Here is a 23,338-nt window from a genome sequence, read left to right on the forward strand (position 1 = left end):
TGTGCTGATACATTGACCTTCAAAAAAAAAAAAACTCAAAATAAAAAGCTGTTAACTGATCCACAGAAACATCTGTCCTCAGATTGTCACACAAAGCCACCAGGACACATTTCACAAATTCCAGCCTGTGAATGAAGAAGACTATAATCACAGACAATGACTCTTGTTGTAAAGTCATTTGCCACCATGTGAGAGGAGTGAGTCAGTCTACCCCCTTCCATGAGCACCAGGGCATTGGAACGTGATAAGGATTACGCAACAGAGACAAAGTTACACATTAAAAGAACAATAATAACTATATAAACTAGCTAACACCATTAGCTGATTGTATGTCATACGTTTATTTAAGAAACAAACTTAAAAACAACAAACTTTTAATGGCTTAAAACAATGGCACAAAAGTAAAAATGCACAGTGTTAATGTGTCTGGCCTACAGCCTATATGATCTCACTGAGGCGAATATACAGTATAAAGGCATAGAACAGTGGAGACAGGTAGATTATAGACTTAAAGCCAGTTTGGCCCCAACACTGCCCCTTCTAAAATATAGGTAACTCATCACCATAATAATAAATCAATACTTTACACCTAACTGCATGACATTTGACACCAATTTCCTTTGACTTTAGCACAAAGTAAAAGACTCTAACTGGGGATTTCATAAGACATGTTGTTTCCCCATGTGCTAGGCAATAACATGTCCGATATGCATTGTTGTTTGACCTCTTGATCTTCACATTAAGACAATATCTAACTAGATATTTACATCTTTCACATTTGCCCTCTAATGTCATTCATATGAAAATCACAAAAGGTGTAACAAGTCCAGGCTATATATATTCAGCCATTTTCACTAGTAGTCTGTAAGGCGACTCAGCAGTGGCCAAAATCCTAATTTAAAACTTACTCCTGACACACTGTTAGACAGATAAGTAATATAGTTCCTCTTTTGGGTGGTTCGCTTACTGTGCTGAGACCCATTTTCTCCTCTTCTGGACTCGATGTCCTGGTCCTGTGAGAAGTCAGGTTGTGCGTCTGTCCCACACAATAACACACCATCATGATCCCTTTCTTGTAAATGATTCTATTTCACAACAGTCATAGGAGAGACCCTTTTAGGTCTCTACATTTTTACAAGGCGCGTACAGCCAGTTCCAGTGCATCACAGTCCTTTTCAACGACCCTCTGCCAGCGTCTTTCCCAAGTCATCCACTACTAGCAGGTACTGCTCTGTGTGTTCCCAGACTCAGACACATAGGCCTTGCTCTTCCTGGAGTACTTCATGGAGCTGAAGGAGACCCTCATCCTCTCCACCGTCCTGCTGCTCCTACACAGCAGTGTGTTCTTCACATGGTTCCTGAAGTCCTCTGACACAAAGTAGTAGATAAAGGGATCCAGGCAGCTGTTGAGGCTGGCCAGACACAGAGTGGTGATGTAGAAGCCGTAGCCGTTGTTGACCACCCCGTCTTTGAGGAGGGAGTAGTGGACGACCAGCATGATGTTACTGGGGATGAAACACACCAGGAAGGTGACCAGCACGGTCACGATCAGCACCACGGCTTTCCGACGGTTCTTCCCGGCGCTCCCGTCCGCCATGGCGTTCCCGAGAGCATTGAGGAGGAGGATGTAGGCAAAGATGATGACCACCGAGGGGACCAGGAACACAATGCCGGCCATGAGGACGAAGTAGAAGTAGGGGAGCGCTACGTCAGGGAAGGGGTCCTCCAGGTCATGGATGATGTTGACATCATGGCAGGTGGTGATGTTAGGGTCCTTGAGCTTGGCCGTGTGGTTGTACAGGTACAGAGGGGTGGTGGTGAGCCAGATGAAGGCCCAGATAGAGACGGAGACAGCGACCGCCACTTTGTTGTTCTTCCTCTGCTGAGATAGAGGATGGGCCACACCCCAGTAGCGCTGGACACTCAGACAGGTGATGAAGAGGATGGAGCAGTACATGTTCCCATAGAAGAAGCCCACCAGGACTTTACACAACCCTTCTCCATAGATCCAGTCGTTGCCGTTGAGGTGGTAGGCAATCTTCAGGGGAGTCCAGATGACAAAGAGCAGGTCGGACAGAGCCAGGTTGGCCATGTAGATGGCGGAAGGGTGCTTCTTCTTGGTCCTGAACAGGAAGACCCAGATGGCCATGGCGTTGGTGGGCAGCCCCACAGCAAACACCACTATGTAGACGATGGGGAGGAACACCGTGGTCAGACTGCTCCGCAGCGTGTCCGCGGTCGCCTTGGACACTGTAACACGGTCAGCATCCTGAGGGTCAACCACCCCGATGAACCCTCGTCCTTTACCTTTTGATGAAGCACAGGAGAGAAACATCACTGACAAAGACCTATAATGTTGAACGGTTTTGGTGAGCCGCAACACACAATACGTTACTGTAAGAAAAAAACACATGGCTAAACAACATACACAAATCATTAAATTAAGCAATGATTTGAATGACAGACTCTATATTGTTAAGACATTTTCTTAAAAAAGGTCAAACATGATAAGGTATTAACTCGATTTTCACAGTCTTCTTAATATCTCAAATATATAGGGTCGTTCCATCTCTAGGCGATCCATACTAAATGGGCAAAAACAAACTATACATATTCCTGGCACACGAAAAAGCATTTGAATAAAGAACTGTTGATACTCTGAAAAAGTAGGTAGGTTGGAACCGACGAGTACGCTAAGCTCAACACAAGGTCTTTACAGGTCTACTGAAAAAGACATGAGATACTTTACAAAAGGTAAATCTTACCTTGAAACGGATTTGTTGCACACGCGCAACCGAGCAACAATAAGTAGGAAAGTATTCGAGATGAGGCCATGGTCCGTGAACTTTGTACAGAATGAATGGTCTGTGTATCTAGTCCTACCGAGTTCGAAATGGTTGTTAACTTCACTCCGATGTCCAATATACCTTTCTTTCTCCCTCTGCCCTAAACAAGACACACCCTAACAACTACCAGAGACTGACGGAATCAACCACCGCGCGCCCTCTCTCTGCACGCACGTTACATGGTTTCGAGTGTCTGTGAGTTTCCACCTGCCTCGAGCATAGTGCTTTGATTAACAGGAATCAGTAAACCAATAGGAAAGATGACAATGTATGAAACACCATATTTGTATGCTGCTTACAAATCTATACTCCTTCACTAAGCATACAAGTAGTTTCCTTTGGCTTTTACATCTCGAGTCTAAACAGGGAAGGTAATCACGTAGCTGAGTAGCGCGATACTTTACACGGCTCTTACCTGTTTGGTCATATCTAAGGATCGCAGACAAATCGCAATTAATTCTATGTAAATCTTATAGGGATGTATAGGGGAGACCGGGGATGGTTGTAACACTTGCAATTACTCCAATCGGGAGCGAGGTAGAATCATATGATTCACTGTGCACATGCTCAGTTTAGTATTGAACCCTCATGTGAAAAAGCAAGTCTCTATAATAAACTGCAGATTCTATTGACAGAAATCTGATTTCTAGGTAAATTTGTTTTTGTGATGGCATATAAACTGCTTTGTAGTTCTGTTCACCAAACTTATCAGGTTTATAACCAGTCTGTGTAGAGATATTTGATTCAAATTAGCAATGCTAAAGTTAACATTTAGCCCAAATTTAAGCTAGCTAATGGCTGCAAGGGTCAGGGTTAGTTGTACAACTTGTGAGGAAACGGAATGTTTTATTTTACTTTCAGCATTCCTGGATTATGGAAAAGAAAGCCAGACCTCTTCACACTTTGAACAAAGCGTCAAAAGCAGAGCAGGGGAAGTCAATCAGGTCAGTTGCAAAATTGTGGAGCATATGTTATGTAACGCTGTACAGATTCTGCACAGATTACTCTTCCGATTTCAACCCAGTTGATCTACACCCCTTCTCAAAAGCAGGACCCAGGAAAATTGCAACAAGGGGTAGGAAGAGGAGAAACTGTGATTTTGATGGATACACCCATCAAGCAGGCACTGGAGGAAGAGCATAAAAAGTCAAGCTCTCAGAAGGCAAAAATTGTAATTGCCCTGCCTAAAAAAACTGCTGGAAAGAAGCAAGCCAAGACAAACCACACTGAAACACATCAAACAACTGTCCTGCCTAAGAAAAAAGCCAAAACAAAGCAGATTAAACCAGAAGATTCAGATTCTTCTGATGAAGAAAACTTCTGCATTGTGTGCATGAGTCCAAGGAGGTCTGGGAAAGCAAATTATGGGCCCACCAAGCCTGTACCCCAGGACAGCCATACCACTGTCACAACTGTGAATCTGATTAAGTGAACATGTCCAAAATTGTCACACACAGCCACGCACGCAAACACACATTCAGGTGTTTAGTTTAGCCTAGTTGTTTGGTTGAGAACCATTTAGAAGAGTAAAATAATAAATCAAATCAAATCAAATGTTATTGGTCACATACACATGGTTAGCAGATGTTAATGCGAGTGTAGCGAAATGCTTGTGCTTCTAGTTCCGACAATGCAGTAATAACCAACAAGTAATCTAACCCAACAATTTCACAACTACTACCTTATACACACAAGTGTGAAGGGATAAAGAATATGTACATAAAGATATATGAATGAGTGATGGTACAGAACGGCATAGGCAAGATGCAGTAGATGGTATAGAGTACAGTATATACATTAGATGAGTAATATAGGGTATATAAACATAAAGTGGCATAGTTTAAAGTGGCTAGTGATACATGTATTACATAAAGATGGCAAGATGCAGTAGATGATAGAGTACAGTATATACTCATGAGATGAGTAATGTAGGGTATGTAAACATTATATTAAGTGGCATTGTTTAAAGTGGCTAGTGATACATTTTTACATAATTTCCATCAATTCCCATTATTAAAGTGGCTGGAGTTGAGTCAGTATGTTGGCAGCGGCCACTAAATGTTACATGTATTATTTCTGCCAAACAAAAGGTAAACTTGGCAATGTTGCTCTCATGGTCTCAAAAGCATTCAATAATTAGTTGCATGTCATATGTACTTTTTAAAAATTCTGTTACAATTCCCCCCAAGCACTGTTACAATTTACCCCATGGTCTGGTTTAGTTGTAACACTTCACACCTTGTATTTAAGACACTATGCATTTGCAGTTTGATTGACATATATTACCACACCAATTTGTAAAGGACAGATTTAGGTTGTTTGTATCAAGTTCTGAATACACTACCATAAACGATCTCTGAGAAACCGATGAAACGGTGAAGTGTTACAACCACTCCTGGTCTCCCTTACCCAGTTCTATATAAATCACAACTATGCCAATCTGGTATTGGTTCTCTTGGGCATTGCTGCAATAAAGAAAGTATTCACCATTTCATGTATGCCTGGAGAATGGTCAATTTTGAGGCAATGCTTTTCAGATATGTGATTTTCCACATTGAAGTAAACCCATTCCACCATTTCTTTATTCTGATTAAATAGAGTTGAAGTGCCATTTCAGCAACATCTCTCAGGGTGTAGGCTAAAGTCACTGACAAAACTATACTGTGCATCAAACAGGAAGTAGGGGTATGAGGGTTCTGCAGCAACCCATGAAAAAAAATCACAAATAAAATGCACTGGACCTTTATTAACACACCGATAGAGCTGTCTGCAGCGTAGGCAAAATCGTTCCCACCCCCAAACTACTCCCTTCAAAGATTATTTAAATCGCAGCACCCCCACCCCACTTCTCACAGCTATGCTGTGCATTCAAGATAATGATCAGAATTTCCGTTTTTTATTTGTTCATGCAAGCAAACTCACAACAGAAGGAATCAATGCTAAATGCCACTCGGCTGACTGAAAACCAAGGCCATAGAATTTAATTTTTTTTTATTAAAAAAAAGACATGACATACTTTCTATCACAACATGCAGAAAAAGAAAACCTATACACAATTTTTAAAAAACAATAAATAAACAATTTATACATGTCACCTGAGTCAATCAGATGTGCATTTACAAGGATGCATAGGTGCTACAAAGATCATCGATTCATGATTTAGGTCAAGTAATGGCTCATTTGATAAAAGAACAGTGCACATTACCAAAAGTGAAGGGTCAGTGCTATAGGGCACTGAGAACTAAGTTTACAGTTTCAGAGAGCTGCAGTGCTGGAACAAACTTAATGGACATCAGACTATTTAAATGTGGGGAATGGATCAGAAACACAGAATAAAAACAATGCCTCTTCACACATCAATTTTGTCCTCTATATAAAACCAACAAAATCTGCACAATAACAAAAAAAATGTATGAGGAGAGTGAAGGCAATGTAATAAGCACATAATATATAAAGTAGTCTGGGGCTACATCTCCATTTAAAATGGCTTCGTCTCCATTGATACTGATGAAAACAGATGTCAGGTGAAAGAACCATGGTAAATCGACACCAACCCGGTATTCCCTTTCACTCATCCAGTTCTTTGAAAAACATCAGTACAGCCAACTATCTCCATATGACAACCCCCCCCCTTAACAGGAGCTGCTCTGTGTTTTCCCAGAGTCGGAAGTGTAGGTGCTACTCTTTTTGGAGTACTTCAGAGCGTTGAACGAGACCCTCATTCTCTCCACCGTTCTCTCACTGCGGCATCTCAGTGTGTTCTTCACATGCTGCCTGAACTCCTCTGAGATGAAGTAGTAAATGAATGGATCCACGCAGCTGTTGAGGGCGGCCAGACACAGGGTGGAGATGTAGAAGCCGTAGCCGTTGTTCACGCCTCCGGCCAGCAGGAGGGAGTAGTGCACCAGCAGCATGATGTTACTGGGGGTGAAACAGACCAGGAACATGACCAACACAGTGATGATTAGCACCACCGCCTTGCGCCGATTCTTGGTGATGCTGGCATCTGTCATGGAGTTCCTCAGGGACTTGAGCATCAGAATGTAGGCCACCACGCACACCACAGTGGGAACTACAAATCCCAGGATTCCCATGGTCAGGAAGTAGCCTGCGGCCATGCTATTCTGGCTGGGTCGGGTGACGTCGTGGCATGTGATGATGTTGAGGTTGGTCACTTTGACCGTCTGGTCATAGAGGTAGAGAGGGGTGGTCATCAGCCAGACCCCCACCCAGACTGTGACAGAGACGCCGATGGCTACCTCGTTGTTTCTCCTATTCTGGGAGAGTGGTTTGACAATGGCCCAGTAGCGCTGGACACTCAGACAGGTGATGAAGAGGATGGAGCAGTACATGTTCCCATAGAAGAAGCCCACCAGGACTTTACACAACCCTTCTCCATAGATCCAGTCGTTGCCGTTGAAGTGGTAGGCGACCTTCAGGGGAGTCCAGATGACAAAGAGCAGGTCGGACAGAGCCAGGTTGGCCATGTAGATGGCGGCAGGGTGCTTCTTCTTGGTCCTGAACAGGAAGACCCAGATGGCCATGGCGTTGGTAGGCAGCCCCACAGCAAACACCACTATGTAGACGATGGGGAGGAACACCGTGGTCAGACGACTGTCCAGGACCCCGTGGGCCGTCTGGGAGACCCACACTCCTTCCGGTGACTCGGTCCCCGTGAAGCCTCGGTTTTCAACATCAGCATTGATCTGCTCTGAGAAAGAGAAGAGGAACCAGGCGAGTAGGAACAGTGCTATTAAGGAATTCAGACAATGGGGTTATAAAGTATGCCATTTGAATACAATAGACATGTGATTTAATTCTCTATCAGGTTCATGCTTCAACTATTACTTGAAATTATATAGAGCCAACATAAAGACAAATTATATGAAGTCAACTAATAAGACTCCAGTTGGTCATTTTCTCTTAAATCTTGACTGTCAAAAGTCTGTCATTAGTATGTGTAATGACATTTTTGGGCACGTTCCTCTGCCCAGGTGTTGCTCACCCTTGTCAGATCTTACAATGCCTGGAAAAGTATTTTCCATATCAGCTAACCACATACAGATTGCTATGTAGTCGATGATGTGGCACGCAACCAATGGTTGACGCATGCAACGTCTGAGCAGGGGAATGCGCTCACGTTCAAAATAACTGGGAAATGTTTAACTGAAATTTGGGCATCTTTCTAGCGCTCCGACTTGAAGATCACTAACGTCATGTTTGACCACGTTTTTACCCCCCCAAGTTCCCAGTTGTCTTGAAAGTACCATGTGACCATACTAATTGATGAGGGACTTATTTTACACTGGACAGAGGCCAGTCATGTCATCGGGCGAAAGCGGGGAGGAGTGTCATTCTCAAATTGAACAGTAGGTTTCAAAGGCGATTGTCAGAGCCAAAATCCATCTTGCGCCATCTTCTCCCACTACTAGCCACCCGCTCATCACCATATTTGGTTGTGAGTGGAAACGCCAATCAGATTTATACATCCAGTGAAATATAGGTCTCATTGTTCTGTGATACAACATCTCTTCTCCATTCAATAAAATGTTTGAATTTTCTAATTGCTTTTCATTGGGAAGGCAGATAAAGCGTTCACTTTTGCATAGGGAAACCGAATCTTACAAATTAGGTTACTACACCTCCGTAATTAGGCCCTAAGTCACTTTTGTTTGGAGCCGACTTCGCCGCTGGACAGAGCCAGGCACCCGACTCACGCCCGAGGTTGCCCGGTGTTGTGCCGAACCCCCCTCTTCAAGTGTATGTGGCTGTTCTAGCTTGTATGGCGTCCTGGGCGAGTATTTTTTCGACTTGTATTTTTGAAAGTGTAAGGATAATTCATCCAGTTCTGAAATGTTTATTGCTTTCCAACATTTTACTCCCTTAATGTTTAACTTTACACACATACATTTATTAATTTCGGTTGCCTGACCTGAAGTTGGATCTATAGAAAGTATTTGACGCTAGCCACGAAATTAAGGAAATTAAAAGGGGGGGAATTCTGGCAGGTGGTGAGATTTTCGGCACAACACCGGTTCCAAAACGAATGCAATCAACTTTCAGAAGGTGTAAGAGACCCCTATACGGGAGCCGGGCTACATTAATCGAACCCTTCGATGTCTTAAGGTTGGTAAGAACGACGACATCACATGACAAGCAGGAGTATTTCACACACTTGGTATTAATTTAGGTATCAGAGAGTGGATTCGACTCAATACTTTTACCTTAAATACATTTAAGAATATCACAACGAACAAAAACACACACCAATAACTAGACGAGGAGAAAGGCTAACAGCTCTTACCAGTTTCCTGAGACAGACAGTGTTCGGCACAGGCCAATAAAAATATAAGTTTCAAACAGTGTGGCTTAAAACTCATGTTAACTTCCACAAAAGGATCCAACAACAATCTATTTGCGATGTATGAAAAGTGTTGAATGCCGACGGCGCGTTTGTTTGTGGATTCCTTCTGTCTGCATGACATTAATCAAGGAAGCACCACATCCCGCCCTCACATAACAGGTGGGAAGAAAAAAAATACCTGTGTAATGTCATGTGACCGTACGCACCTGTATCCTCGGGCTGACTGGCTCTAGTAGGATCTCGCCCTCAGACACTGATCTAAGGTCAGTTTTGTGTTTTTACACTAAGGCTTCAAGTTGGAATTTGGGGAAGGTATAAGACAGGGATCATGAACTAGATTCAGCCGCGCGCGGGCCGATTTTTCTTGAGCGGATGGTCGGGGGCTGGAAAATAATTATAACTAATTTGTAGACTGCAAATTGACCACAGGAAGCCCAAACAGATTTGACTAAAACATAATTTCAAACCTTGCTGACGTTTGTATAAGACCACGTCTCTCAATTATGCGTGGAAATACTTGGTAACAGATTTCCCAAATTAAAATAACTTGGAGCTGATGTTCTGATGTTTGTATCAAAAAATATGTCCGACAATGAATATTTATTTATTTTTTTGCTCAGAAAACATGGGGACCAAATAAAACCACCTGTGGGCCAAATTTGTCCAGCTGGCCACTAGTTGGGGAACCCTGGTATAAGCTGATCCTAGAGCTGTGCCAAGGGGCAACTTCAATACCACCTGCATAGGGCTAAGGAAAATTACAGCTCAGCACTGCATGGCAGTAGATTAGTAGGTAGGCTAGTAAATAGTGGGTTAACCTTTTAGTGGAAAAGAAAAGTGCATCAAGAATATTTCCTCACGGTTAAAGAATAACAAATAGATTATCCTCTGCCATTTTCTTCTCCTTCTTTATGTTCCCAGTTGCAACACATAACAAAGGTTTATGAGATGAATGAGAGAGGGGTGTGTGTTGCATAAGGTTCAGTGTCCTCAGGGCAGGCTCAGTGGAAGTTCCAAAGGTTTGGTCTTTTTGTTTGACTTAGTCACTAGCATCTCTGTTTGGCCAATAAAATGTGTAATTTAATGCAGAAGGCTAGTTGCTTGAGGACTCTCAAGTGCTTTTCTCCTGCTCTGTTTGTCTTTCTTCAGGTGGAAAGGAGGAATGGAATGGATAGGATTGCTGGTGATTGGGGATGGTATGGGAGGACAGAGGAGAGAACGGGAAGTAACAATGTTATCTGACCTTTTGTCTTAAGATCATAATAGAAGAAAAAGTATTGTTTATTGTAGAACTAATTTGGTCAACTACCTAAAATTATCAACATGCATGAATGTGTGTATATGTGTGTGTGTGCGTTAAAATGTATTACTTAATATTTCAGCAAATCGCAACGCCTCGGGCGTCCATTATTTGAAATCCTTCCTCCTAATAAACATTGTAAAAAATGAAAGGATACTAAAAATGAAAGGATGCTTTATTAGAAATATTTAACATTGCTTTTTTGTGATGTCTTTATGGCACCTAAAACCATTAAAATTCAGCATGTTTAATTTATTCAAACCAAATATGTTCTATTAGCAAGCTGAGTACTTGTTTGAACTATATACTGAACAAAAATATGCAACATGCAACAATTTCAAAAATGTTACTGAGTTAAGGTTCATATAAGGAAATCAGTCAATTGAAATAAATTCATTAGGTCCTAATCTATGGATTTCACATGAACGGGCAGGGGTGCAGCCATGGGTGGGCCTGGGAGGGCATAGGCCCACCCACTGGGGAGTCAGGCCCAGCCAATCAGAATGAGTTTTCCCCCCAAAAAAGGGCTTTATTACAGACAGAAATACTTCTCAGTTTCATCAGTTGTCCGGGTGGCTGGTCTCAGACAATCCCTCAGGTGAAGAAGCCAGATGTGGAGATCCTGGGCTGGTGTGATTACACGTGGTCTGTGGTTGTGAGACAACGTTGGAGGCAGCATTTGGTAGAGAAATGAACATTCAATTCTCTGGCAATAGCTCTGGTGGACATTCCTGCGGTCAGCACGCCAATTGCACGCTCCCTCAAAACTTCTGACATCTGTGACAAAACGGCACATTTTAGAGTGGCCTTTTATTGTCCCCGGCACAAGGTACCTGTGTAATGATCATGCTGTTTAATCAGTTTCTTGATATGCCACACCTGGCAGATGGATGCATTATCTTGGCAAAGGAGAAATGCTCACTAACAGGGATTTGTGCACAACATTTTATGGAAATAAGCTTTTTGTGGGTATGGAACATTTCTGGGATCTTATTTCAGCTCATGAAACTCAGGACCAAAACTTTACATGTTGCATTTATATTTTTGTTCAGTATAAGTAGCTACAAAGCACCACCCGCTGGATGTAATGTGAAATAAAATGGACTTGAAGTAAGTATGATTTAGACCAATAGGGGGCATCACAGCACTACTTACACCACCGTAACACCCCTAGGCTGTGTATTGGAGTTGTCTAATAGCTTTTCCATTTCTGCAAACACTATATATTTACACAATTCGAAATTTACTGCAATAATGAGTCTGAGCTAAAGTTATTGTAGCGATATAATATATGGTATTTCTATGCAACATCGACAACATAGGCTATACATTTCACTTTGCTGAGTAAATATTTGTACATAGAAAAAATGGTAAATGTTAACAAAATGAACAGAAACAGATCCTACACTACAGGCATGGATGTGAGCTCACTAAACCTGCGTATCAAAGCATTTCCTTGTATTGTCCACAGTGTTCTTTTAAGAAATAGTACAGTCCATGATTGAACAATAACCCCTTTGTAATTCCCTTATCACAAACCATCAAACTTCATAGACACTGCTTTGGGGACCATAAACCTACTTCAAGAATAGCAACTTCAACTTCCATGGGAAATATATTTAAGATACAAATTTAAGATGTTATACATTATCATGCATTCCATTTTTATAAATGGAAATGTTCCTTTTCTCTCACCCTAATGTACCTTCTTGGAGGTTGGGTTCAGGTCAGAAACAGCTTTGATCCATATCAATCAGACCAGCAGCATCTTGCACTGGTTTGGCCGGGGTAGGCCATCCTTGTAAATAAGAATTTGTTCTTAACTGACTTGCCTAGTTAAATAAAAGGTAATTATTATTTTTTATTTTTTTAAATATGTATCTTCTTCATATAGTTGGGCATAGCTAAACCAGGCCCAGGAGTCACAGGCTACAGATGAATGTCTGACTGAATTCAATGTACGAGCAAAATCCATTCTGTCTCTTCAGAAAAAACCTAGCTTGGTCCATGGCTATCTTTAAGACCATATATACACTGTCTGAAAAAGGGGAAATACACTGAGTATACAAAACATTAAGAACCCCTGCTCTTTCCATGACATTGACTGACCAGGTAAAAGCTATGATCCCTTATTAATGTCACGTGCTAAATCAACTTCAATCAGTGTAGTTGAAGCGGAGGAGACAGGTAAAGCATTGAGACAATTAAAACATGGATTGTGTATGCGTGCCTTTCAGAGGAATGGGCAAGACAACAGATTGAAGTGCCTTTGAACAGGATATGGTAGTAGGTGTCAGGTGCACCGGTTTGTGTTAGGAACGGCAATGCTGCTGGATTTTTCATACTCAACAGTTTCCTGTGTGTATGAAGAATAGTCCACCACCCAAAGGACATCCAGACAACTTGACACAACTGTGGGAAGCTTTGGAGTCGACACCTTGTAGAGTCCATGCCCCGATGAATTAAGGCTGTCATCGGGGCATGGACTCCCCGATGAATTAAGGCTAAATGCAAAAAAGGTGGGATTGCAACTCAATATAGGAAGGTGTTCCGAATGTTTGGTATACTCAGTGTACATACTAAATATATATTCTTCACTTCAGTCAATTAAATATATATTCTTCACTTTAGTAAATGAATCAGAAACTGCTCTCTGTATCTCCATCCATCAGACCAGGAGTTTCTTGTACTGGCTGCTGAGGCTGGCCTGGAAGGCATCCACCTTACTTATCCTGGTGCTGGTCCTGGAAGAACCAGAGGATGAGGCCAGATTCTTCCCTCCCTCTGCGGCCGCCCGGCACCCCAGAGCCCCCGCAAGCTGCCTCTGGCACCGGGATGAGCCAAAGTAGTAGACCAGGGGGTCCAGGCAGCAGCTTATGCTCCCCACACACAGAGACACCAGGTAGGCCACGTGAGTGGCGTCCGGCTCCCCCGCCACCCGCCCACCAATCTGGAGGTAGTGAGCCAGGAGGATGGCGTTGGTGGGCGTGAAACAGATCACAAACACCACCAGCACGATGACCACCATCACCACTGCTCGTGCCTTCTGCCTTGAACGACCTAGATCAAATGCCAATAGAAAACGCTGTTATCCTCTTATGGGGAAGGTTGTTGTGCAGAAGACATGGAAAAGAGAATCAATACAAATAGCCAACTTTTTAGACCAAAAACTTGGTCTGGGATAACTGCTCCTCTTAGTAAAACTGCATGATGACAGTGCTGCATATCATTTATGAAGTGCATGAGTCTGGTTTCTGTTTACCTATGACGCCGCGTGGAGCCCTGTTGAGCACCTGCACCACCCGGGAGTAGCAGGTCACCGTGACGAACAGCGGCAGGAAGTAGAGGGTGCAGGAGAGAATGGGGAAGAAGAAGAGGTAGCGCCCCTCTAACAGCTTCAGGTCCTGGATGTCATGGCAGGTGGTTATGCCCAGTGGGTCGTAGTAGACCGTCTGCTGTGAGAGGACCAGGGGCAACGAGCCGCCCACAGCCAGGACCCACATGGAGCTGCAGGCCAGGGCTGCGTTACATGGACTCCTCCAGGCCAGGGAGTTGATGGGGTAGGCCACGGCCAGCAGGCGGTCCACGCTGATACAGGTCATAAGGAGGATGGAGGAGTACATGTTGCAGTAGAAGGCGGCGGTGACCAGGCGGCACATCCCCTCGCCGAAGCCCCAGTCGTTGCCACTGTAGTGGTAGACGATCTTGAAGGGCAGCAGTAGGGTGAACAGGAGGTCAGCGGCCGCCAGGTTCAGCATGTAGATCACCGCCGGCTTCAGGGGCCGGCTCCGTCGGGCAAAGGACAACATGGCAACAGTGTTGAGGGGCACGCTGATGAGGAAGACGACGGTGTAAAGCGTCGGGATGAAGATGGTGGACAGACGGCCTGTGAGGAAGTCGTTGGCCGTAACAGAGATAGCGTAAGACCAGACTCCTGTAACATTGCTGACCGAGCTCAGTTCCACCTGTCCCAGTCTGGACCCGTTAATAAATCCAACTCTCTGTCCTGGTGCAGATCCAATGTTAAGTCTGCCTCCGGGCCCATTTCTGTCTTCGTTTGGGTAGTAGTCCAGCAGGTCCAGATCTATATGCTCGTCTGTGACTAGGGGCCGTTCCGTGACTAATCTCCTAGCAAAGGTCCTAACGATGGAGCTGCCTGAGTAGAAAAACAACATAGAGACGTGAGTCAGCCACACATGAGGATAGGTGTGGAGCACTGCAGTCTACATTGTAATACAGTCATAGAGCCCAGTGGTGTGGAGAGCCTCAATCACTGTTTGGTTTTCTTTATAGGATTTCCTTGAAATGGGATGAGGCATGTCCTGATATGAGGGGATACAATGTTAATAAAATGCTGATCCTGTCAATAAAATGGCCAACTACTTAAATGTGTTCAAAAGAACACTTCTGGGGTCCTGACCATGGCAATTAATTTCAATGTGTTTTGATCCATCACAGCCTATGAATGAAAGGTATATCAGTAAAGTACACAATGTGTGAGAGAATGAATATAATCCATTCTTTCTGGTTACAATAATCTATAGGTCTATTCAAAATATACCATGACTTGGTAATTTATATTTAGAAATATGTATGCCTGACTGTCTATAAATGTTTGGAGACAATTTACACAAAAAAAAGAAACGTGCATGATTTTGTTGGCTACATTTAGGCATATGTTGTGATAATTCAGCGCTTAAAAATGAAGTCACCTTCCACACCGACCTGTTATAGCCTAGAAGAATTAGTTAACATTTGGAAAATAATATGTGTGGCCATGTATCAAGAGGGTCTACTAAGTGTCGCCTACACGTTGTTTGTATGAAATACTTTAAGTAAAAGTGACACAGTTTATGAGGAAACAAACATTTCATCACACATAAGGGGAATTCTACTCACCGTTATAAACCGCGGACGACGCCGCATGCACGGCTGCCAGGATAAGAAAACGTTTATACAACATCCTCCCAGAACCGCAATGAAGTCCCGTAAAGATGAACAGGTTTACTAATAAAGCCTACAGCGCTCCTGCTAGACCTGGAAACGTTTTTGAAACTGTATGTTTGGTCTGTCTCCTCACTGTTGCTGTACTAAACTGTACTAAACTATCGTTTTCAGACAGCTCACAGTCGCCTGTCCCACCATGACGCATATTATAGCATTTTTTTCAGCAGGGCGCGCGCTCATTTCTTCTGATGTCATCAGTTGGGATCAAGGGTCGGCACGGAAGAATAATGCAGCTGCACGTCAAAGATTTCACGTTGGTCAATGTTTAATGTTGAATGACATTTTTGACTGAATGGAGGTCGATGCTGTTTTCTTGTTAGGATAATTGTTATTAAAGAGACCTAGCCTATGGATTTTTGGAAAACAAAACTTACTTTTTTGACACTGATAGTCCCAGTTATTTCTTCCTAGACCCACAACATAAAGTTTGACCAGAGCAGACAATAACATTTTTCAACAATTTCATTAATTTCAAACACTGAGGTCATATGTGAAGATGGCTGTTTTGTCAGTTTGATGTTTTTTAGTTCAGTATGTATGTGCTTGTTTTTGATAATATAAGCTGCAGGGGCTCAACTTTGGATTTAGAAGTCGTGCCTTGAATTCTAAATAAATCACTGGCAGTGTCACCAGCAAAGCACCCCCACACCATCACACCTCCTCCTACATGCTCCAAGATGGGAACCACACATGCAGTGATCATCTATTCACCTACTCTGCATCTCACAAAGACATGCTGGTTGGAACCAAAAATCTCAAATTTGGACTCATCACAGCAAAGGACAGATTTCCACCGTTCTAATGTCCATGGCTCGTGTTTCCTGGCCCAAGCAAGTCTCTTCTTATTATTGGTGTCCTTTAGTAGTGGTTTCTTTACAGCAATTTAACCACGAAGGCCTGATTCACGCAGTCTCCTCTGAACAGTTGATGTTGAGATGTGTCTGTTACTTGAACTCTGCGAAGCACAATCTGAGGTGCAGTTCATTTCTGAGCCTGGTAACTCTAATGCACTTATCCTCTGCAGCAGGGGTAACTCTGGTTCTTCCTTTCCTGTAGCGGTCCTCATGAGAGACAGTTTCCTCATAGCACTTGATGGTTTTTGCGACTGCACTTGTTCATGTTTCTTTGCCCATGCAAATCGTATCCTTTAGTAGTGGTTTCTTTACAGCAATTTGACCATGAAGGCCTGATTCACGCAGTCTCCTCTGAACAGTTGATGTTGAGATGTGTCTGTTACTTGAACTCTGCGAAGCACAATCTGAGGTGCAGTTCATTTCTGAGCCTGGTAACTCTAATGCACTTATCCTCTGCAGCAGGGGTAACTCTGGTTCTTCCTTTCCTGTAGCGGTCCTCATGAGAGACAGTTTCCTCATAGCACTTGATGGTTTTTGCGACTGCACTTGTTCATGTTTCTTTGCCCATGCAAATCGTATCCTTTAGTAGTGGTTTCTTTACAGCAATTTAACCACAAAGGCCTGATTCACGCAGTCTCCTCTGAACAGTTGATGTTGAGATGTGTCTGTTACTTGAACTCTGCGAAGCACAATCTGAGGTGCAGTTCATTTCTGAGCCTGGTAACTCTAATGCACTTATCCTCTGCAGCAGGGGTAACTCTGGTTCTTCCTTTCCTGTAGCGGTCCTCATGAGAGAAAGTTTCCTCATAGCACTTGATGGTTTTTGCGACTGCACTTGTTCATGTTTCTTTGCCCATGCAAATCGTATCCTTTAGTAGTGGTTTCTTTGCAGCAATTTGACCATGAAGGCCTGATTCACGCAGTCTCCTCTGAACAGTTGATGTTGAGATGTGTCTGTTACTTGAACTCTGAAGCATTTATTTGGGCTGTAATCTGAGGTACAGGTAACTCTAATGAACTTATCCTCTGCAGCAGAGGTAACTCTGGGTCTTCCTTTCCTGTGGCGGTCCTGATGAGAGCCAGTTTCATCGTAGCGCTTGATGGTTTTTGCGACTATACTTGAAGAAACTTTCAAAGTTCTTCAAATGTTCTGCATTGACTGACCTTCATGTCTTAAAGTAATGATGGACTGTCATTTCTCTTTGGTTATTTGAGCTGTTCTTGCCATAATATGAACTTGGTATTCTACCAAATAGGGCTATCTTCTGTATACCTTGTCACAACACAACTGATTGGCTCAAATGCATTAAGAAGGTGTAACGACCCTGGGTTTATAAGCGCGGAAATCGACTCTGCCGCTTGAGCATGCTTTTGCGGCACAGTCGATAGCGCGCCGGACCTCGGGCTAGGAGGTCGAGGGTTCGAGACCTGCTCCCTGCCTGTTTCATTACACTGGTGTCAGAAGTGGGATCGGACCTCGCATCCACGACAGTGCGTGTGCTTGGCCGGTGAGCGCGTTCCTGTAAGACGTAAAGTCGCAAGCTAGCGCGAGGACGCGCTCTTTGAAAGGAGGGAGTAGTGTAACGACCCTGGGTTTATAAGCGCGGAAATCGACTCTGCCGCTTGAGCATGCTTTTGCGGCAGAGTCGATAGCGCGCCGGACCTCGGGCTAGGAGGTCGAGGGTTCGAGACCTGCTCCCTGCCTGTTTCATTACAAAGGAAAGATATTCAACAAATTAACTTTTAACAAGGCACACCTGTGAATTGAAATGCATTCCAGGTGACTACCTCATGAAGCTGGTTGAGAGAATGCCAAGAGTGTGCAAAGCTGTCAAGGCAAATGGTGGCTACTTTGAAGAATCTCAAATATAAAGTATATTTTGATCTGTTTCACACTTTTTTGGTTACTACATGATTCCATATGTGTTATTTAATATTTTTGATGTCTTCACTATTATTCTACAATGCAGAAAATAGTAAAATAAAGATAAACCCTTGAATGAGTAGGTGTGTCCAAAATTTTGACTGGTACTGTATGTATATATTTATTTATTTATTTATGTCAGATAAACACTCCAAACTGTCTACCTGACTGCTTGGAGGCGTCCGCATGGTCCTAAAGCACACCGTTTCCTTGTTTGTATCACATTCCAATGATAAAACTGGGGGGGGACAAAAATGCAATTTTCCTCAGTGAAAGTTGTGCCCCTGTAAGATGCATTTCCTCTATTTTGTGCAGATCTGATTTTGATAATGGTCGGCATCAGAATTTCCAGGAATTTCCCAATTTTTCAAGAGGGAGAGTGAGCAAGAGAGGATGTGTAAGAATGGCAAGGAATTTCTTTCTGTAAGAGCAGATACAACAGTTGCAGCTGAGTCTCTATGGTACAGCAGAGCACATTTATAATTAAGTGATAATGCCAGAGAAGCCGGTGTTTGGAGGATATATTGGCATGGGTGTTGTTAGGCCCCAAACACCGGCTTCGAGGGCATTACCACTTTTATACAATGGGTTACAAACATACTCAAATAATGATTGACATTTCAATTAAAAACATTTTGATTAATTTATTCATACTATCACAAGATATAGTCCCAACACAAATCTAGGGTTGCTACCCAAGCTGGCTGGTCGTTCATTCTATCGGTTCGGTTGCCAGAGCTGTGACCCAGTTGTTCAGTCTTTTTGTTCTCCATCTATGGACGCGACCCAGTCGTTCGTTCTAAATGTTCCATTATCATACCGGCTGGCAACGTACTTATTCCTTGCTTGCTAGCTAGCCAACTACGACTAACTCTGTCACGTCAGCCAGAAAAACAGCAAAGGGGCTGCAGTTCCATTAGTTTAAGCTGTTCTCTAGTGACATTTATTTTGAAAAATCCATAACAATGAACTAATGATGCACGATTTCACCTGGCATAGAAAATGTGCTCTTGTAATGAACACGATGGGAGACAGAGAGTTGGTTTGAAGTGCAGGGCACATCAGGTGTTTATTGTAAAGGACCAAAGGATGACGTCGGTAACTGGGTCCAGGGGTAAATTCCTGGAAACCCAGCACTCTGAATAGAAGTGTGTCACAAAACAAACAATATCTCACAATGATGGAGTGCAAATAACTGAACTAAATAGTGTGTGATAATGACTTACAGGTGTGTGAACAGGTGATCAGAATTCAGATGATTAGGATCTGGAGAGTGAGCTGCATTCAGGGGATCTATGTGTTTGAGAGTGTGAGTTGGAAGCAGATGTTACAACTCTCTCGTCAGGACACTGAGGAGCTAGCCAACAACACAACTAACACAATCACTTCCAACTGAAGCTAGAAAGACTGACTGCCTGTCTGTCTCATCCCGACATGTTCATTACGATGGGACAGCTGGAGATCGAATTTGAAAATTGGAACAAGGTTGCAAATGTAAGAGATACAGAGAGCAAGGTTTAGACAAATCTCAACTGTTGAAAACTAAATGTTAGTCTAAAAGAAATGTGAGATACTGTCTAGATACTTTTTATAGTGGAGATCAAGTTTATAAATTGCCTGGCTGGGCTGATGAGACAGTGGATTGCGCAGTCAGATGGAACAGAGTAAATAGGCATTTTAACGTCAAAGATTTAGCCAATGGTAACTCTTGGAATAAACCCAGACTGGAATGCGGTTTTAACCAATCAGCATTCACCCACCCGTTGTATAACACTGAATAAATCACTGTGGGACAACACATTATTATATAATGTACTTCATAATGGAAGTTATAATCGGCTATACTTTTTACCAGTCAAAATGTCTCGGCTGTCACACCCTGATCTGTTTCACCTGTCTTGTGCTTCTCTCCACCCCTCTCCAGGTGTTCCCCATTTTCCCCTGTGCATTTATACCTGTGTTTTCTGTTTGTCTGTTGCCAGTTTGTCTTGTCAAGCTTACCAACAGTTTTCACCGTACTCCTGTTTTTCATGCTAGTCTTGCCGGTTTTGACCGTTCTGCCTGGCGTTCTGTACCTTTCAGACTCTGCTCTGGATTACTGACCTCTGCCTGTCCTTGACCTGTCATTTGCCTGCCCCTTTTTGTAATACACTTTTGTTACTTCGAACTATCTGCATCTGGGTCTTATACTGAGGTCTGATATCAGCTTGGTGTGAATCCTGTAAGAGGAATGCATTTGTACTGATGTTGACCTTGCTCAAGCATTTAAAAACCTCTCTGTTTTCCTGTCTATTCCCAGAGGCTGCTTTTCCCTGGGAAAGTAAACTGACCTTGCTGTTTAGAAACAGTCCCCCGAATGTTCTGTCTACCCGTCCAGCTTCAGAACGTGTTCAGATTCAATCAATCATGAACACTGTTTCTAGATGATTGAACTAGTGTAAAATTAAACGACCAAACAAAACTGGAATTTTCTGCACTTTTGATCTGTGATTAATGTGTAAAACTCCTCCTTAGCTACAATAAGCAAAAACACCTCTGCCACCCTGATCCTCAACACAGGGGCCACCTAGGGGTACATGCTCAGCTTCCTCCAACAGGATCTGAGACAGCTAATACCGCCCATGTGATCAGACTGCTGAACAGCTAACCCTAGTTCTCCCTGCACAGACCTGCATCTTAGAGGGTCTTCACACTTACACTTCAGAGAAGGCCTAAGGATTTAAGAACATGTATATTTTTAGTTGAATTCAGTTTTAATTTCTATTTCATCTTTACAATAATTTTCTGATTTCCTCTTCAGTTTCTATTGAAAAGAGAAGGGTTAATAATAAAGAAGATAAATCCAATCAGGATTTTTGTTAGTCTCTTGGTAGAAACATCTAGCTCAGCCAGCCATTGGCTAGGCCTTATTAAGAAGCTGGAAAGAAAGCCTCTGCCGTTCAATGGCATTAGAGCAGAATTTGAGAGACAGTGGAATGAACCAATCACATTTTGACTTGCAATGGGTGGGACAATTAAGATTACGTATCAGACCTCAGGACAAGACCCAGATGCAGACAGTCTGAAATAAATGTTTATTTACGAAACAGGGCAGGCAAACGACAGGTTAAGGGCAGGCAGAGTCCGTAAGGTACAGAATGGCAGGCAGGGTCAGGGCAGGCAGGGGTCAATAATCCAGGGCAGTGTCAAGAGGTACAGAACGGCTCAGGTCAGGCAGAATGGTAAAAGAAAACCAGGTGAACTATCCCCGGTATAAATACACCAGGGATAATGGGGAAGATGGGTGACACCTGGAAGGGGGGAGACAAACACAAAGACAGGTGAAACAGATCAGGGTGTGACATCACGTCTTGCCTCTCTATTATGCGTGGGAGTACTTGGGAACAGATTTCTTAAATTAAAATCACATGAGCTGATTTCCTGGTGTTTTTTTACAGTCTTTAATGTCCAACAATGGAAATTTCACACAAAAAAAGAAAATGTCCTAGACCTAGACAAATCACTATTGAGAGCTCAAGAGAAAATAATTAGTGGTGCAAGCACCAACAGCATCATTGCAGTTTGGTACACCAGAATTACATTCATTTCCAATGAAACGCTGCGTTTGCCTTGCAGCATTGCGTTGCAGAGGCAGTTGCAGTGTGTTCTGTGTGGTGCACACGTTGGATTTATAGAACGCATACGTCAAACTGTATGCGTAGACGGCTTGACAGAAATGGTAGCAGAAGGTGAATGTTGAACTTTTGTTGCACATATATCTAGATGATGCTGCATACCATTTTGTGATTGAGGCGTATGTGTTTGACCAAAATGGGCTCTCCTTCAGTGCCATGGAGTGCACAGGTATTACGATCACTGTCATTTCAGCACCATGAGCCTGCCACCTTTGATGTGACACTGTTGTTGTCGCTATTGGTGATCGGCTACCATAGGTTGTGGAAACAGTGCATTATTTTATGCTATGTGTCATGTTGTGTCCATGGCGGTTCTGTCTCTGTGTTTACCGCAGCCGAAGCGCGGCCAGGCCTGTTTGATTCATTCATAATGTCATCAAAAAGCATTGCTCCTCCTTCACTAGAACCAAATATTTTTTTTAACTAACCCTAGCTATTTAAGCCAAGTACGTTTTTTATGATTTTTTTGGTGAGTTGTGAATGGGCTAGCTTGCTCTATCTACGGGGGACAAGCTAGCTAGCTACCACCAAGTTAGCTAGCTACCTTCAAGATGAGGACGAGGACCATTTGTGCCCTACTGAATATGCATGACGTTGTTCATTAGGAAAACGCCTACTACTTAGTGCACTTGTCCTAAACAAAGTAATCTCTATAAACAATTAGGCATGTCAAGTGTACCAAACCTAGTGCACTCCGTTTGTCACAGATTCTAGTTTTGGAAACAGAAAACTGTATGGAGAGCAAATGTTTAATCGATGAGAAAATTAGCAGAATGTCGGCCAAAATATATCTCGCTCAATCTTCTCCCACTGTCGGCCACTGGACTTCCTCTCATCACCATATTTGGTAGTGAGTGGAAATGCCAACTGGATGCTTCACATTTACAGTGGGGAGAACAAGTATTTGATACACTGCCGATTTTGCAGGTTTTCCTACTTACAAAGCATGTAGAGGTCTGTAATTTTTATCATAGGTACACTTCAACTGTGAGAGATGGAATCTATAACAAAAATCCAGAAAATCACATTGTATGATTTTTAAGTAATTCATTTGCATTTTATTGCATGACATAAGTATTTGATCACCTACCAACCAGTAAGAATTCCGGCTCTCACAGACCTGTTCGTTTTTCTTTAAGAAGCCCTCCTGTTCCCTCAGTAATGTTGTTGGTTAGCTAGCTAGCTAAGGAGTTAGCTGTGTATTGTCAGCTAATTTAATATTAATTGATGAGAAAAAGTTGCATTATTGTAATATGTTTTAGAAGAAAAGTTTATTGGATTGTTAAATAGTTTGTGCTTACTGGCTAGTAGGGTCTACTGTAAAAGTTATCATCAATTTGAGCTGAAGACCAAGAATGTTGCTTTGCCA

At 42.9% G+C, this 23,338-nt stretch overlaps 3 protein-coding genes across 3 annotated transcripts; all 3 read right to left on the minus strand.

Annotated features, from left to right (window-relative positions):
* Positions 1–322: 322 nt before the first annotated feature.
* On the minus strand, positions 323–3,193 carry LOC129863814 (proteinase-activated receptor 2-like). The gene is made up of 2 exons (XM_055936093.1): positions 2,766–3,193; positions 323–2,307 (listed from the first exon to the last, which is right to left on the minus strand). The coding sequence occupies exons 1-2, from the start codon at positions 2,833–2,835 to the stop codon at positions 1,217–1,219; spliced, it is 1,161 nt and encodes a 386-aa protein (XP_055792068.1). The 5' UTR covers positions 2,836–3,193; the 3' UTR covers positions 323–1,216.
* Positions 3,194–5,820: 2,627 nt separating this feature from the next.
* Positions 5,821–9,376, minus strand: LOC129863815 (proteinase-activated receptor 2-like). The gene is made up of 2 exons (XM_055936094.1): positions 9,151–9,376; positions 5,821–7,557 (listed from the first exon to the last, which is right to left on the minus strand). Exons 1-2 carry the CDS (start codon positions 9,329–9,331, stop codon positions 6,479–6,481), a joined length of 1,260 nt encoding a protein of 419 aa, XP_055792069.1. The 5' UTR covers positions 9,332–9,376; the 3' UTR covers positions 5,821–6,478.
* Positions 9,377–10,667: 1,291 nt separating this feature from the next.
* Positions 10,668–15,676, minus strand: LOC129863816 (proteinase-activated receptor 1-like). Its single transcript, XM_055936095.1, has 3 exons — positions 15,410–15,676; positions 13,773–14,666; positions 10,668–13,570 (listed from the first exon to the last, which is right to left on the minus strand). Exons 1-3 carry the CDS (start codon positions 15,471–15,473, stop codon positions 13,179–13,181), a joined length of 1,350 nt encoding a protein of 449 aa, XP_055792070.1. The 5' UTR covers positions 15,474–15,676; the 3' UTR covers positions 10,668–13,178.
* Positions 15,677–23,338: the final 7,662 nt, after the last annotated feature.

This window comes from Salvelinus fontinalis, chromosome 10, assembly GCF_029448725.1.
Source record: "Salvelinus fontinalis isolate EN_2023a chromosome 10, ASM2944872v1, whole genome shotgun sequence".
NCBI lineage: Eukaryota > Metazoa > Chordata > Actinopteri > Salmoniformes > Salmonidae > Salvelinus > Salvelinus fontinalis.